Source organism: Mobula birostris, chromosome 5 (genome assembly GCF_030028105.1).
Source record: "Mobula birostris isolate sMobBir1 chromosome 5, sMobBir1.hap1, whole genome shotgun sequence".
Classification (NCBI taxonomy): Eukaryota; Metazoa; Chordata; class Chondrichthyes; order Myliobatiformes; family Myliobatidae; genus Mobula; species Mobula birostris.
The window spans coordinates 104,680,809-104,697,774 of NC_092374.1; the positions used below are offsets into that span (position 1 = coordinate 104,680,809).

The following is a 16,966-nucleotide window of genomic DNA, read 5'->3' on the forward strand; positions in this document are numbered from 1 at the left end:
TCTTCTCCAAAGGGTTCATTTACCTTAAGTTTCCTAATCAAACCTGCAACACTACATAACACCCAATCCAGAATGACTGTTCACCTAGTGGGCTCAACCACACTCCAAATTCCCTCTCTTGGGATCCAGCACCAACCAAATTTTCCCAATCTACCTGCTTGTTGAAACCCCTATGATAATAGCAACATTGCCCTTTTGGCATGCCTTTTCTATTTCCAATTCTAATTTGTAGCCCACATCCTGATTGTTATTTGGAGGCCTGTGTATAACTCCCATCAGTATCTTTTTATTCTTCCAGTTTCTTAATTCTACCAACAAGGGTTCTACATTTTCCAATCCTATGTCATCTCTTACTAAAGCTTTGATTTCACTTTTTCCCAATAGTGCTACCCCATCCCCTCTGGATATTTGCCTGTCCTTTGCATGCAATGTGTATCCTTGGATGTTAAGAACAAAAGATATAGGAGCAGAATTAGGCTTTTTGACCCATCAAGTCTGCTCCACCATTTCATCATGCCTGATTCAATTTTCCTCTCAGTCCCAATTCCTTCTCCCCATATCCCTTCATGCCCTGACCGATCAAGAATCTTATCAACCTCTGCCTTAAATATACATAAAGACTTGGCCTACACAGTTGCCTGTGGCAAAGAATTCCACGGATTCACAACACTCTGACTAAATGAATTTCCCCTTATCTCCATTCTAAAAGGACACCCTTCTATTCTGAGGCTGTGTCCTCACACCAGGGGTCAGCAACCTTTTGCCTCTGTAGGCCGGATCGCTTATTTATGAGCGGACAGTAGGCCAGATAATGCCATAAAAAACTTGAAATATGGGAATTATCCATTTAAATACATCTAGTTATGTTTTGCCTCAAATTAATGATTAACGCATGCTAGAAAATCATTTATGCTTAACCAAGGATGCCAATTAGTAATCAATGAACTCAGTTTAGTTGCAATTTATTTCAATCAAGGCATCTTTTGAATATATTAAAAGGACAAAAAGAGTCTTTAAACATAGAACGTATGAACATGATGCATTGAATGGTGGTAAATTAAGTATAATAAAAAAGAAAATTTTAATGCAAACAGTCGATAAATCAATGTGAAACTTGATGCTGTTTGTTGCTTGAAAGCTTCTCAATATTGGGTGTCAGACTTGTTGATGCCAAGAGCATCTTTATCCAGATGGGCATCAGTTAATCTTGTTCTCAAATGGTTCTTGGTGTGCTTCATTTTTGAAAGTAATTGCTCACACAGATGAGCGGTGCCAAACAATGATGACATCTTTTTTGCATGGTCCACTAAATTAGGATACTTCCCACTTGGATGAATACATTTTCTAGAGAAGTCAAAAATTGCAATTCGTTGCAGGCATCCCTTAAACAATTTTTAACATCTGCGGACAATCTTCAACACACTGTGTGATCGTTCTTGCTGACAGGCTGAAAGATGCAAATAAAGATTTCTTTTCAGGACAAAACAATATACACCACTGCCAGTAAACATTCTTTGACAAACTCTCCATCTGTAAGAGACTTCATCTTTTCTGCAATACGTTTTGAAACTTTATAGCTGGCATGGGTATTTCCTTCACTTTCACTGCTTTTCTTGGAAAAAAATAACGTTTGTTTTCCGAAACTAGCCTTCATTCGCTCAACTTCATCTTTCCTTGCTTGCTCAGTAAACTTGCTAAAATTTCCACTATGGTGGGTCTCGTAATGTCGCCTGATATTTGCCACCTTCTTCACAGCAACATTTTCTAGGCAAATGAGAGAAACTGGTTTCCCAGCTTGCTCAGTGAAGAAGTAATCTAGTGTCCAAGTGTCTTGGAAATTTCAGCACTCAGTGTCTACCTTCCTGCATTTCGCATTCATTGCCATTGAAACTTTTTTCTTCGATTTTATTTTGAAACATGAGTAATTCAACAAGTATCGTAGCACATGTAAGTATCTGGATATTTAGCATGGATTTCTTGTTAAAACACAGTGACGCTGTTTCTGTTTACAAATTTGAACGATCCCATCTGAAAACCCGCGCGTGCATGGAGAGTATCTACTACATATTAATAAGGTAGTCTGCCTTCCCGTCATTCGTATATACCAGTGTTAGGATTGGAACTAAATGGAATCTGGGGCCAGTGTAACAAGATGCCATGTATGTCCATCAGTGTGGTCGTGTGAAACACTCAGAATAAGGAAAAATCGCTCGTGGGCTGGATTAGCATAGTATCCCAATATATGCTCACGGGCCGGTCCAGTTTTAGTTCATCATTTCCAAGATAAGTGGCCCAAACTTGCTCACAATACTCCAAGTGAGGCCTCAGTGTTTTATGAAGTCTCAACATTCCATCCTTGTTTTTATATTCTGGTCCTCTTGAAATGAACCCTAACATTGCACATACCTTCCTCACCACAGACTCAACCTGCAAATTAACCTTTAGGGAATCCTGCACAAGAACTCCTAAGTCCCTTTGTGCCTCAGTTTTTTGTATTTAATCTCCATTTAGAAAACAGTCAACTCTTTCCTTCCTTCTACCAGAGTGCATGACCATACACTTCCTGACACTGTGTTCTATCTACCATTTCTTTGTCCGTTCTCCTGATCTGTTTAAGTCCTTCTGTAGTCCTCTACTTCTTCAAAACTACCTGCTCCTTCACGTTTCTTTGTATCATCTGCAAACTTGCAACAAAGTCATCAATTCCATCATGCAACTCATTGACAAAAAACATAAAAAGAATTGGTCCCACCACAGAACCCCACAGAACACCACTAGTCACCGGCAGCCAGTTGGAAAAGGCTCCCTTATATTCCCACTCTGCCTCCTGCCAATCAGCCACTACTTTATCTATGCGAGAATCTTTCCTGTAATACCACAGACTCATAGCTTGTTAAACAGTCTCATGTATGACACCTTATCAAAGCCCATCTGAAAATCCAAGTACACAACATCAACCAATTCTCCTTTGTCTGTCCTGCTTGTTATTTCTTTAAAGAGTTCCAACAGATATGTCAGGTAAGATTTTCCTTTGGGGAAATCGTGCTGACTATGGCTTAATTATCAAGTGCCCCGAGACCTCATTCTTAATAATCAACTGCAACATCTCTCCAACCACAGAGGTCAGAACAACTGGCTTATAGTTTTCTTTCTTCTGCCTCTCTTCCTCCTTGAAGAGTGGAGTGACATTTGCAATTTTCCAGTCTTCCAGAACCATTCCAGAATCTAGTGATTCTTCAAAGATCATTACTAATGCCTCCACAATCTCTTCAGCCACTTCTTTCAGAACCTTTGGGTGTACACGATCTGGTGCAGGTGACTTATCTACCTTCAGACATTTCAGTTTCACAAGAATCTTCTCTGGTTATGCAAAGTTAACACACCTCGTACTCCCTGACACCTGGAACATCCACTATACTGCTAGTGTCTTCCACAATGAAGACTGATTCAAAATACGTATTCAGTTCAGTTCAGCATTGTTTTCCAGTGGTCGGATAATCCACTCTTGCCTCTCTTTTTCGCTTTATATACTCGAAGATGCTTTTGGTATCCTCTTTAATTTCACTGGCTAGCTTATTTTCAGATTCCATCTTTACCTTTTAATGGCTTTTTTAGCTGCCTTTTGATTTTTTTAAAAAACTACCCCAATCCTCTAACTTCTCACTAATTTATATTCTATTATATCCTCTCTCCTTCGCTTTCATGTTGGCTTTGACTTCTCTCGTTAGCCACTGTTATGTCATCTTTCCTTCTTCCTCTTTGGGACGTATATATCCTGTGCCTTCTGAATTGCTGCCAGAAATTCCAGCCATCATCCCTGCCAGTATTCTTTTACAATCAAATCTGGCCAACCCCTCTCTTATGCCTTTGTAATTCCCTTTACTCCACTGTAATACTGACTTTAGCTTCTCCTCAAATTTCAGGGTGAATTTGATCATATTACGATCACTTGCCCCAAAGGGTTCTTTTACCTTAAGCGCTCTAATCAATTCTGGTTCATTGCACAACATTCAATCCAGAATAGCTGATCCCCTAGTGGGCACAACCATGAGCTGCTCTAAAAAGCCATCACATAGGCATTCTAGAAATTCCCCCTCCAGTCATCCAGCGGTAACCTGATTTTCCCAATCTACGTGAATACTGAAAATCCCCCATGACAATTGTAAAATTGTCCTTTTGTCATACATTTTCTACCTCCTGTTCCCTCAAGTTCCCTTTAAATATTCCAGCTTTCTCCCATCACCTCTTGTTCTTGTTCTAGTTTCACCCAACCTCAGTGCATTTATCTGATCTATACCCTTCATAATTTGTATACCTGTTATTGGAAGTTTGGATTTTAGAAAGTTCTTCAAGGTTGCCTAGTTAAGAAGTTAATTTTACATCATCTAGTCTGCAGTTGCTGTGCACTGGTGGTAGAGATGATGAATTAGGATGATGGATGGGATATCAATTAAAGAAGGCTCTTTGGCTTTATTAGTTTGGTGGAATATAGTAGGTAAATGAGCCTGCCCCTATGCTGTAGTGTACTTAGTTCCATGTTTTATTTATTTTTGAAAGATTGGTTAATTGAGGGCTATGGGGAACTGGCACAAAAAGAGGAATTTCAGCCTGGGATGATATATAGGAGCAGAATTAGGCCATATGGCCTATCCAGTCTGCTCTGCCATTCCATCATGGCTGATTTATTATTCCTCTCAACCCCAGTCTCCTGCTTTCTCTCCATAACCTTTTACGCCCTGACTAATCAAGACCCTACTAAAACCATAAGATATAAGAGCAGATAGATTGGCCATGGGCCAATAGCCATTATCACACAGGAGATTAGTGTGCAAACTTAAAGCACACGGTATTAAGGGTAAGGTATTGATGTGGATAGAGAATTGGTTAGCAGACAGGAAGCAAAGAGTGGGAATAAACAGGACCTTTTCAGAATGGCAGGCAGTGACTAGTGGGGTACCGCAAGGCTCAGTGCTGGGACCCCAGTTGTTTACAATATATATTAATGACTTGGATGAGGGAATTAAATGCAGCATCTCCAAGTTTGCGGATGACACGAAGCTGGGCGGCAGGGTTAGCTGCGAGGAGGATGCTAAGAGAATGCAGGGTGACTTGGATAGGTTGGGTGAGTGGGCAAATTCATGGCAGATGCAATTTAATGTGGATAAACGTGAAGTTATCCACTTTGGTGGCAAAAATAGGAAAACAGATTATTATCTGAATGGTGGCCAATTAGGAAAAGGGGAGGTGCAATGAGACCTGGGTGTCATTATACTCCAGTCATTGAAAGTGGGCATGCAGGTACAGCAGGCGGTGAAAAAGGCAAATGGTATGCTGGCACTTATAGCGAGAGGATTTGAGTACAGGAGCAGGAAGGTACTACTGCAGTTGTACAAGGCCTTGGTGAGACCACACCTGGAGTATTGTGTGCAGTTTTGGTCCCCTAATCTGAGGAAAGACATCCTTGCCATAGAGGGAGTACAAAGAAGGTTCACCAGATTGATTCCTGGGATGGCAGGACTTTCATATGAAGAAAGACTGGATGAACTGGGCTTATACTCGTTGGAATTTAGAAGATTGAGGGGGGATCTGATTGAAACGTATAAAATCCTAAAGGGATTGGACAGGCTAGATGTAGGAAGATTGTTCCCGATGTTGGGGAAGTCCAGAACGAGGGGTCACAGTTTGAGGATAAAGGGGAAGCCTTTTAGGACTGAGATTAGGAAAAACTTCTTCACACAGAGAGTGGTGAATCCGTGGAATTCTCTGCCACAGGAAACAGTTGAGGCCAGTTCATTGGCTATATTTACGAGGGAGTTAGATATGGCCCTTGTGGCTACGGGGATCAGGGGGTATGGAGGGAAGGCTGGTGCAGGGTTCTGAGTTGGATGATCAGCCATGATCATAATAAATGGCGGTGCAGGCTCGAAGGGCTGAATGGCCTACTCCTGCACCTATTTTCTTTGTTTCTATGTTTCTATCAAAGTGAATGGTAGAAAAGACCTGAGATGCAAAATAGCCTATCCTGCTTTGATGTTCTTGTGTAACAAGATGGCATGTTTATCTCTCGAACTGGGAATGCAATTGGATCCTCGACTTCCTAACTGGAAGACCACAGTCTATGTGGATTGGTGATAACATATCCTCCTTGCTGACGATCAACACTGGTGCACCTCAGGGGTGTGTGCTTAGCCCACTGCACTACTCTGTATACACACATGACAGTGTGGCTAAGCATAGCTCAAATACCATATATAAATTTGTTGATGATACAACCGTTGTTGGTAGAATCTTAGAAGGTGATGAGAGGGCGTACAGGAGTGAGATATGCCAACTAGTGGAATTGTGCCGTAGCAACAACCTGGCACTCAACGTCAGTAAGATGAAAGAGCTGATTGTGGACTTCAGGAAGGGTAAGACGAAGCAACAGATACCAATCCTCATAGAGGGATCAGAAGTGGAGAGAGTGAGCTGCTTCAAGCTCCTGTGTGTCCAGATCTCTGAGGATCTAACCTGATCCCAACATATTGATGTAGTTACAAAGAAGGCAAGACAGCGGCTATACTTCATTAGGAGTATGAAGAGATTTGGCATGTCAACAAGTACACTCAAAAATGTCTATAGTTGTATCATGGAGAACATTCTGATAGGCTGCATCACTGGCTGGTATGGAGGGGCTTCTGCACAGGACCAAAAGAAGCTACAGAAGGTTGTAAGTCTAGTCAGCTCCATCTTGGACACTAGCCTACAAAGCACCCAGGACACCTTTAGGGAGCGGTGTCTCAGAAAGACAGCGTTCATTATTAAGGACCTCCAGCACGCAGGGCATACCCTTTTCTCACTGTTACCATCAGGTAGGAAATACAGAAGCCTGAAGGCACTCACTCAGTGATTCAAGAAAAGCTTCTTCCTCTCTGCCATCTGATTCCTAAATGGACATTGAAGCTTTGGACACTACCTCATTCTTTAAAAATATACAGTATTTCTGTTTTTGTTCTTTTTTAATCTATTCAATATATGTAATTGATTTACTGGTTTATTTATTATTATTATTATGTTTTATTTTATTTATTTATTATTATTATGTTTTATTTTATTTATTTATTATTATTACTTTTCTCTGATAGATTATGTATTGCATTTAACTGCTGCTGCTAAGTTAGCAAATTTCATGTCACGTGCCGGTGATAATAAACCTGATTCTGATTCTGAATTTCTAGGGCACCATTCCTTGAACTTGGATTGCATAGGAACCACGTAAGAGGATTAAGTCAGAAAACTAACAGACTATAAATTTAAGTTAGCAAGAAACTGAAAAAAAACAGTCAATCTTGCAGACTGAACAGAGGTAGTTGTTAAATGGGTTACCCAGACTGCATTTTGTCTTCCCGGTATAGAGAAGAACCTATTGTGTGCATTGTTAATTGAACAAGCAAAATCTCTTGGTGTTTGCTAAAGAATTGGCTGCTGTCAAAGTGAGATCTGCTGGTTACGTTCGTCCTATTTGTTGGTTCTTCTCTTGTTTTTTTCTGTGGCAAAAATTATTTTAAATGAGAAAGAAAAGCAAAATGAAAAATAAAAAGCAAAAAGAACTGTGGAATGTAGTCACCTCTAAGGGTCTTGGCCCAAAATATTGACTGTTTATTCCTCTCCATCGGTGCTGCTTCATCAGCTGAATTCCTCCAGTATTGTGTATGTGTTACTCTGGACTTCCAAAGAATTTTTGTATGTGGCTCTGTTAAAAGGATGAACAAAAATCACTTGGTATTTAACGAATTACATTGTGCTAACCTCTAATTATAATTTTTTGTTCAAATGCAGATCATTCAGGAGCAATAGATGTGGGGGAACCTTTAAAAAATTCAGTCAGAAGTGACTCAGCTGTCATTGGAGGTAAGAATATGAACTAGCTATGAAATTGTTTTATTTGAAACCTGGTTTTAAAACATTTTCAAGACTACCTATTCTGGTGATCCCTAAATCCCCTAGGATCTTCATCACTTGGTCATCGGCACATTCCTGAATTTATTCACACGACTGTTGGTGACTATCCTTTCAACTGGCTCATTGCGAAGCTCTAGAATTCTCCCCTGACATCTTTTTGTTCCCCTCTGCTCTTAAGTCTTTGGTCATCCTGTTTGGTTCAGTGTCAAATATTCTTTGACAACCACTCCTCATAAAAGCCCTGGAATATTTCACTGCATTGATGGTACTTCATAAACGGTTAAAAGTTGGGTTAAAGCCAAACGCCTTCAAAACCAATGATAAACATAGGTCGAGACTGCTCTGAGCAGAGTGATCCAATAATACGCTTCGTTTAGCTTTGAAGTTTGTGATGAGGGAAATGTCGATGACGCTACATTTAAAGTCAAGCCAAATTATTTGGAAAAGGTGCTAGTTCTATCACTGTTATACATGTTATGACAGTGCTAAGCTGACTTTAAGTAGATATTTCAGTAATTTTATTAAAGGCCTTGATAGCAAATTCCAAAGTTTTTGCCGTTGCTGCGATAGTTGAAACACACACATTGTTACTCTGTAAACTGGAGTACACTCGGCTGAGAAAAACAAGCAAGTCAGACAGCAGGAAAACAGTCAACATTTCAGGCTGAGGTCCTTCATCACACTAGTGCCTCCATCATGCTGCTCCAATATTTTATGCAATTTATTGTGCACAGATGTACAGAATTATTAAAACTTACAGTAACACTTCCACTGTACTGCCGATGTAAAGGAAAGGTCAACACACAGTCAGCAGTATTAAACCTGATTCTGATTAAAAGAGAAATACACAGGTGTTCTCAAAGCCTGTCTAATAACAAACATAACATAACTGCATTTACAACACTAGAACTAACTCAATCAATGATAACTATATTTTGAAACATGAAAAGCTGATTTAGCATAAACTACATGATAATTTGACAGGAGTCTGTCACAATAGATGGTCTGTATATTATCCCCAATTGTTCTTAGCCTTTGAAATTAATTCTATTGAGACAATGAAATGAGTTTTGGCGGCAGAATAAAATGTACACGTGCATCTCTATGGAATGATTTATGTTATTATTCAGAAGCAGACTAATCAACAGAGCTCTGGGCCTTCAAACATTATTGCCGGATTCTCGGACTTGCAGATCTCAGGCCTCCAACTTTAGAATTCACCCCAAGGTGTAGATCATGGATTTAACCTTCAGGTGACCCAGGATTTCGTGACTCCTTCTGACCCACATGACTTCTTCAGGCCTCTACCTTCAGTTTTCGATCTTGGGTCTTCAACCGCTGGCCTTGCCCTCCAGACTTCATCGGGCTTGACCTTTGGGTCCCTACTCCCAGACTCAACATGGATCTTGACTTCTGGACTTGCATGGACCTCTGACATCAGTAACCTGTGGGGTCTGCAGTCCTCATGACTCCCACCCATACCTGGAACTCACTACCTGTATGAACTTCTAATCTGGGACCATTCTCCATCCTAGAGATTGCTGGTCTCCTCAGTGCCTGCAACATGACTTCTGGGATCAGTGAAGCTCAACCACAATCGAACTCTTCTTGTCCAGACTCTTCATTACTACCCTTGATCTCTAACTCCCCCTCATCTCTGTCCCTAAACTGTGATCTGATCCCATCTCCTCTTTCTGTCCTGAAAACCATCTGTATGAAGCTAAAAGAACAGCAAAATCTGAGGGGGACGTTGGCAGTCATTGCAACATGGCACCATCTTAACTGGAAGAACTTTGAGATAGTTAGTTAAAAGCTCTATAGAGAAACTACTATCTCTCATCAATAGCTTCAACATAAAAATGGAGAAAGGAGTGAGAGGTGATCATATTGAAATACATGACATTCTAATAACTTTCAGCAGGGTGTGCTGTAAGGCTATGCCTTCAAGATGGAGTATCTAGAACAACGAGTGAATGTACAGTCCTAATCACTGCCTCATATAGCAAAACCATAACCACTTTACACTACAATGAATATTTGCTTTTGTTCTATTTGTGCTTTTCTTCATATATAATTTTAAATAATTTATATTCAATTCATGTTTTTCTTGTGAATGCAGTGTCTCTGATGCTATATGCATGTGACAGTGTGCAAGTATGCTATTCATTGTACCTGTGTATACACGTACTTATGCACGTCAATGGCAATAAACTTGATTTTGACTATGGAAGGATTGTAATTTGTGGACTCCAAAAGTTGTAGATCTCATTACTTCAAAGTTCAAAGTAAATATATTATCAGAGTACATATATGTTGCAATATACAACTCTGAGATTTAATTCTTTGCAGGCATTCACAGTAGAACAAAGAAATACATTAGAATCAATGAAGAACTTTGCACAAATACTGACATTCAATACAAAACAGTGCAAATATAAAAAAATTCAATCATAATAATAAATAAATAATATACTTGAGAATCTTGTTACTCCTCATTAGTCTCAAAGCTGAGGCCAAGTGACCTTTATAAACTCTAAGTTTTCACCAGGAACAAGAAAACAAGCAAGTGCACAAGTGACCGGGTGCACGACATCCTGGTACAAGAGGGAAAGCCAGAAGTCCTGATATATTTTGGCAGTGACGTCATAGGCAGGAAGAGGGATGAGGTCCTGAAGTGTGAGTTTCGGGAACTAGGCAGAAGGCTGAAGAACAGGACCTCAAGGGTGGCGTTCTCAGGATCGCTGCTAGTGCTACGTGATAGTGATGGTAAGAATTGGAGGAGATGGCAGTTGAATGCGTGGCTGAGGAGTTGGTGCAGGGAGCAGGGTTTTAGATTTTTGGATCATTGGGATCTCTTCTGGGGAAGGTGGGACCTGTACAGATTGGATGGGTTGCACCTGAACTCGAGGGGGAGCAATATCCTTGCAGGTAGGTTTGCTGGCATGGTTCAAGAGGGTTTAAACTAATTTGCAAGGGGGACGGGTTCCAGAGCGATAAAGCAGTGAAAGAAGTGCATGGAGTAAAGCCAGATCTAACATACAGAGAGGCTTTGAAGAAAGAGAAGCAGAATGAACGGAGTAAAGACAGTAAGGTAGAAGGGCTGAAGTGTGTGTACCTCAATGCAAGAAGCATCAGGAACAAAGGTGATGAACTGAGAACTTGGATACATACATGGAATTATGATGTAGTGGCCATTACAGAAACTTGGCTGGCACCAGGGCAAGAATGGATTCCCAATATTTCTGGATTTCAGTGCTTTAAAAGGGATAGAGAGGCGGGTAAAGGGGAGAGGGTGGCATTACTGGTCAGGGATACTATTACAGCTACAGAAAGGGTGGGTAATGTAGCAGGATCCTATTTTGAGTCAGTATGGGTGGAAGTCAGGAACAGGAAGGGAGCAGTTACTCTATTGGGAGTATTCTATAGGACCCTGGTAGCAGCAGAGATACCGAGGAGCATATTGGGAGGCAGATTTTGGAAAGGTGCAAAAATAATAGGGTTGTTATCATGGGTGACATTAACTTCCCTAATATTGATTGGCACCTGATTAGTTCTAAGGGTTTGGACGGGGCAGAGTTTATTAAGTGTGTCCAGGACGGATTCCTGTCACAGTATGTTGACAGGCCGACTAGGGGGAAAACCATACTAGATCTAGTATTAGGTAACGGACTGGGTCAGGTCACAGATCTCTCAGTGTATGAGCATCTTGGGGACAGTGGCCACCACTCCTTGCCTTCAGCATTATTATGGAAAAGGACAGAATCAAAGTGGACAGGAAAGTTTTTAATTGGGGAAGGGCAAATTATGAGGCCATAAGGCTAGAACTTGCGAGTGTGAATTGGGATGATGTTTTTGCAGGGAAATGCACTATGGACATGTGGTTGATGATTAGAGATCTCTTGCAGGATGTTAGGGATAATTTTTTCCCAGTGAGGAAGATAAAGTACGGTAAGGTGAAGGAACCATGATGACAAGTGAGGTGGAAAATCTAGTCAGGTGGAAGAAGGCAGCATACATGAGGTTTAGGAAGCAAGGGTCAGATGGGTCTGTTGAGGAATATAGGGTAGCAAGAAAGTAGCCTAAGAAATGGCTGAGAAGAGCAAGAAGGGGTCATGAGAAGGCCTTGGCGAGTAGGGTAAAGGAAAACCCCAAGGCATTCTTCAATTATGTGAAGAACAAAAGGATGACAGCAGTGAAGGTAGGACCGATTAGAGAGAAAGGTGAGAAGATGTGCCTGGAGGCTGTGGAGGTGAGCGAGGTCCTCAATGAATACTTCTCTTCGGTATTCACCAATGAGAGGTAACTTGATGACGGTATGAGGACAATATGGACTGAGGTTGATGTTCTGGAGCATGTTGATATTAAGGAAGAGGAGGTTTTGGAGTTGTTAAAATGCATTAGGATGGATAAGTCCCCGGGGCCTGACGGAATATTCCCAAGGCTGCTCCTTGAGGCGAGGGAAGAGATTGCTGAGCCTCTGGCTAGGATCTTTATGTCATCGTTGTCCACGGGAATGGTACCGGAGGATTGGAGGGAGGCGAATGTTGTCCCCTTGTTCAAAAACAGTAGTAGGGATAGTCCGGGTAATTATAGACCAGTGAGCCTTATGTCTGTGGTGGGAAAACTGTTGGAAAAGATTCTTAGAGGTAGGATCTATGGGCATTTAGAGAATCATTGTCTGATCAGGGACAGTCAGCATGGCTTTGTGAGGGGCAGGTCGTGTCTAACAAGCCTGATAGAGTTCTTTGAGGAGGTGACCAGGCATATAGATGAGGGTAGTGCAGTGGATGTGATCTACGTGGATTTTAATAAGGCATTTGACAAGGTTTCTCTCTGTAGGCTTATTCAGAAGGTCAGAAGGCATAGGGTCCAGGGAAGTTTGGCCAGGTAGATTCACAATTGGGTTGCCTGGAAAAGGCAGAGGGTCATGGTGGAGGGAGTACATTCGGAATGGGGGGTTGTGACTAGTGGTGTCCCACAAGGATCGGTTCTGGGACCTCTGTTTTTCGTGATTTTTATTAATGACCTGGATATTGGGGTAGAAGGGTGGGTTGGCAAGTTTGCAGATGACACAAAGGTTGGTGGTGTTGTAGATAGTGTAGAGGATTGTTGAAGATTGCAGAGGGACATTGATAGGTTGCAGAAGTGGGTTGAGAAGTGGAAGATGCAGTTCAACCGGGAGAAGTGTGAGGTGGTACACTTTGGAAGGACAAACTCCAAGGCAGAGTACAAAGCAAATGGCAAGATATTTGGTATTTTGAAGGAGCAAAGGGATCTGTGGGTACATGTCCACAGATCCCTGAAAGTGGTCTCACAGGTAGATAGGCTAGTTAAGAAAATTTACGGTATGTTAGCTTTCATAAGTCGAGGGATAGACTTTAAGAGTTGTAAGGTAACGATGCAGCTCTATAAAACTCTGGTTAGGCCATACTTGGAGTACTGTGTCCAGTTCTGGTTGCCTCACTATAGGAAGGATGTGGTAGCATTGGAAAGGGTACAGGGGAGATATACCAGGATGCTGCCTGGTTTAGAGAGTATGGATTATGATCATGGGTGGGAAGTTCAAGGGGGATATTAGAGGAATGTTTTTTACTCAGAGAGTGGTTGATCCATGGAACACACTGCCTGAGTCAGCGGTGGAGGCAGATACAGTGGTGAAATTTAAGAAACTACTAGACAGGTATATGGAGGATTTTAAGTTGGGGGCTTATATGGGAGGCAGGGTTTGAGGGTTGGCACATTAATGTGGGCCGAAGGGCCTGTGCTGTGCTGTACTATTCCATGTTCTATGTATTTTCTTAAGTTGTTAGTTTTGCCTGCACTTTATAAGTAGTTATGCAGTATATCAGCCATGATGGAATGGTGGAGCAGACTCAATGAGCTGAATGGTCTAATTCTGCTCCTGTCCTTTATGGTCCAATAATTATGCAGTCTGGAGTGTGAATACTGTTGCTTCTTATGGCTCTTAATTTGCTGGTTATTGCACAGTTACTGATTTTTAGGTCTACATAAAGCATTTTCTCAAATTTAACACTATTGCTGACTTCCACAATCCCTTCTGTTCATAAAGCACTGCCATTGAAATAATACCTTTGTACTCGAAGGATTCCTAAGCTGCTGTAAACCTATCTTTCTTTTCCTGTTGATGACTTCTTTACATGCAAGAGTGGCAGTGGTATAGTCATTTGCCAATAGCTGGTTGCTACATTGGTTCAATTTAAGTCAGCCTACTTTGAAAAGATTTGATAGCTTGAATATAAAGCTGAGATTCTCAACAGGTACTGTACATACATTGTCAGTCACCTTAATAGACACAATCAATTTGCTCATGAAATATTGTGACCCATACTACTTCTTGCACAATTCTCTTTTTCTTTATAAGCAAATATATAGGTAACTAAGAAAATTGATGCAGAAAGCATAGCAAACACGTTTTACATGGACCTTATAAGGGTTTTGACCAAGTTCTATATGATAAATAGTTCCAGAAGGTTAAGAATTAAGGAATCCAGGACATGCTAACAATCTGGATCCAAAATGAGCTTGATGACGGGATGAGTGTGGTGTTGGGTGTGTCTCTCCTCACTAGAGATCTGTAACATGTGGCATATTACAGAGGTGTTTATATGCAGTACATCTTGCATGGGAAAGTTGCTGGTTCTCTCATTGCCGATGAACTGGAATTTTAAAGCTCACGTTCATTCCTCAAACATACTTTTATTTACTTGTGCACAATGAGAACAACATCGCCATTGTCACCACACTGTTCAGAAGTTTGAACAAAATGTGCAAATTTTATACAGAATTGACTAACATATGCAGATATTGATCAATTGGTAACCTTGTACATGTTCAAATTCCTTATTTACATAATCAACCACCATTCACCCTACAGCAGTCAATTGAAACTGCAAGAGTTGAGATGCCATGTTGCAGCAATCCATAACGTTGGTTAGACTGAACTTGGAAAGTATTTCTTGCCACCACATTGCTGGAAGGATGTGGTAATAGAGATTAACCAAGGTGTCCCCGAGAATGGTGGATTCTAGTGAAAAGCAAAGATTGGCTCGGCTGAGTTTATACTCACTGGAGTACAGGAGGCTGAGGGACGTTCATAAAATAATGAGGGACTGAGATAAGATAAATTGATAGTTTTTTTGTTGAAAGGCAGGGGAATCTAGAACTAGACAGCATAGATTTAAGACGACAGTGGAGAAATTTAAAGGGGATCTGAGGGATTTGTTTTCTCCCCCACACAAAATGGTGGTGCTTATTGGGAATGAGTTAACAGAGCAGGTGGTAGAGGCAGAAACAATTACAATGTTTAAAGGATACTTGGAAAGTTATTTAGATAGGAAATCCATAGAGGAATACCGGTTTATTAATATAAGCAGAAGTGATTAACCTAGGTCGGCCTGACACTTCGACTGTACTTTTTCCATAGGTGTTGCCTGGCCTGCTGAGTTCCTCCAGCATTTTGTGTGTGTCCCTTGGAAGTTTTCATGTTTTATTGTTTTACAACATTGAATCACAATGGATTCAATTTGGCTTTTTGGCACTAATCAACAGAAAAAGGACTCTTTCATGTCAAAGTAAAAACAGATCTCTACAAAGTAATATAAATTAATTATAAATATAAAACACAAAATAATTGATTGCATAAGTATTCACCCCGTTCAAGTCTGAATTTAGTGGATGACCTTTGGTAGCAACTATAGCCTTGAGTCTGTGTAGATAGGCCTCTGCCAGTTTTGCACATCTGGACACTGCAATTTTTCCCCATTCTTCTTTATAAAACTGCTCAAGCTCTGTCAGATGGCATAGGGTCGTGAGTGAACAGCCATTTTCAAGTCCAGCCACAAATTTCCAATTGGATTGATGTCGGGACTCTGACTTGGCCACTCCAGGATATTATCTTTAGTTTTTAAACGTTCCCAGTGTAGCTTTGATGTTATACTTGAGGTCATTGTCTTGCTGGAAAACAAATACTGCATTCATTTTACCCTCTACCTTTACAAGCCTTCCAGAGCCTGCTGTACGTAAGCGTCCCACAGCATGATGCAGCCACCATCATGCTTCATGGTAGGAATAATATGTTTTTGATGATGTGTATAGTGTTGCTTGGCCAAAAAGCTCAATTTTGATTTCATCAGACCACAGAAACATTAAAGCTTGATAAGTCTCTTGGTGGCCTCCCTCACTAGCCCCCTTCTTGCATGGTCACTCAGTTTTTGACCGAATAACATAAAAATACACAGCCTATATAAAGTGGAAATAATGTATGCACAGTGTAGTATCACTTACCGGAATTGGGACAGCGCTGAGCACACTGATGATGGTGTGTGAGACTGAGTCGTCGGAGTTGGGGTGGTGCAGTGGCCCCCACCCTCTGGGCAGCGACCCGATACCGATCCGCGAAGCATGCAGGGGTGCAGCGGTAGCCGGGAGTCACACAGCACATCTTTAAGAAAAAAACGGAGATAACCATGCTGCCGCCCAGCACATAATTGTAGACCCAGAAGAGAGGCGATTGCCAATTGTGTTGCCTCTGATCTGGGCCGACAATTACATGTCGGGCAGCACCTAATTAATTAGCATGTTTATCTCGGCTTTTTTCTTAAAGATGTGCTGTGTGCCTCCCGGCTACTGCTGCATTCTCCGCGAATCACTATCTGTCCACGGCCTGGGGTTTGAAGTGGTGGGACATTGGGGTGTCGTCTCGTCATCTGTTTCCATTAGGGCAGGCAGCTCATCTTCTCCTATGACTGCCCGCCTTGATGTCGAAGGTCGAGGTTCATCGTCTGCTGTGGAAGGCTTGAAAAACGACAGTACAGTATGCTTGACTGCTAAGCCTCGCGCATTTTTCTATCATACAGTTCTTCGAAAGAACTCAAACCATCTTGCAAATATGCCCTAAACTAACGGACCCTTTCAAAATTAAAGTCGTACTTTATCATTGCAGCGAAAATCTCACGCAGTTGCTTCATGTTCAGTTCACTACTGCATTTGGTTTTGATTGTTATCC

The 16,966-nt window shown here is 41.3% G+C and overlaps 1 protein-coding gene across 1 annotated transcript in view; it reads left to right on the plus strand.

Annotated features, from left to right (window-relative positions):
* LOC140198395 (contactin-associated protein-like 5) overlaps window positions 1-16,966 on the plus strand; it is a 1,369,276-nt gene that overhangs the window by 1,334,427 nt on the left and 17,883 nt on the right. The window contains exon 24 of the mRNA XM_072259488.1: window positions 7,819-7,890. Within this exon, the coding sequence (XP_072115589.1) occupies window positions 7,819-7,890 (72 nt within the window). The remainder of the gene's footprint in view (window positions 1-7,818; window positions 7,891-16,966) is intronic.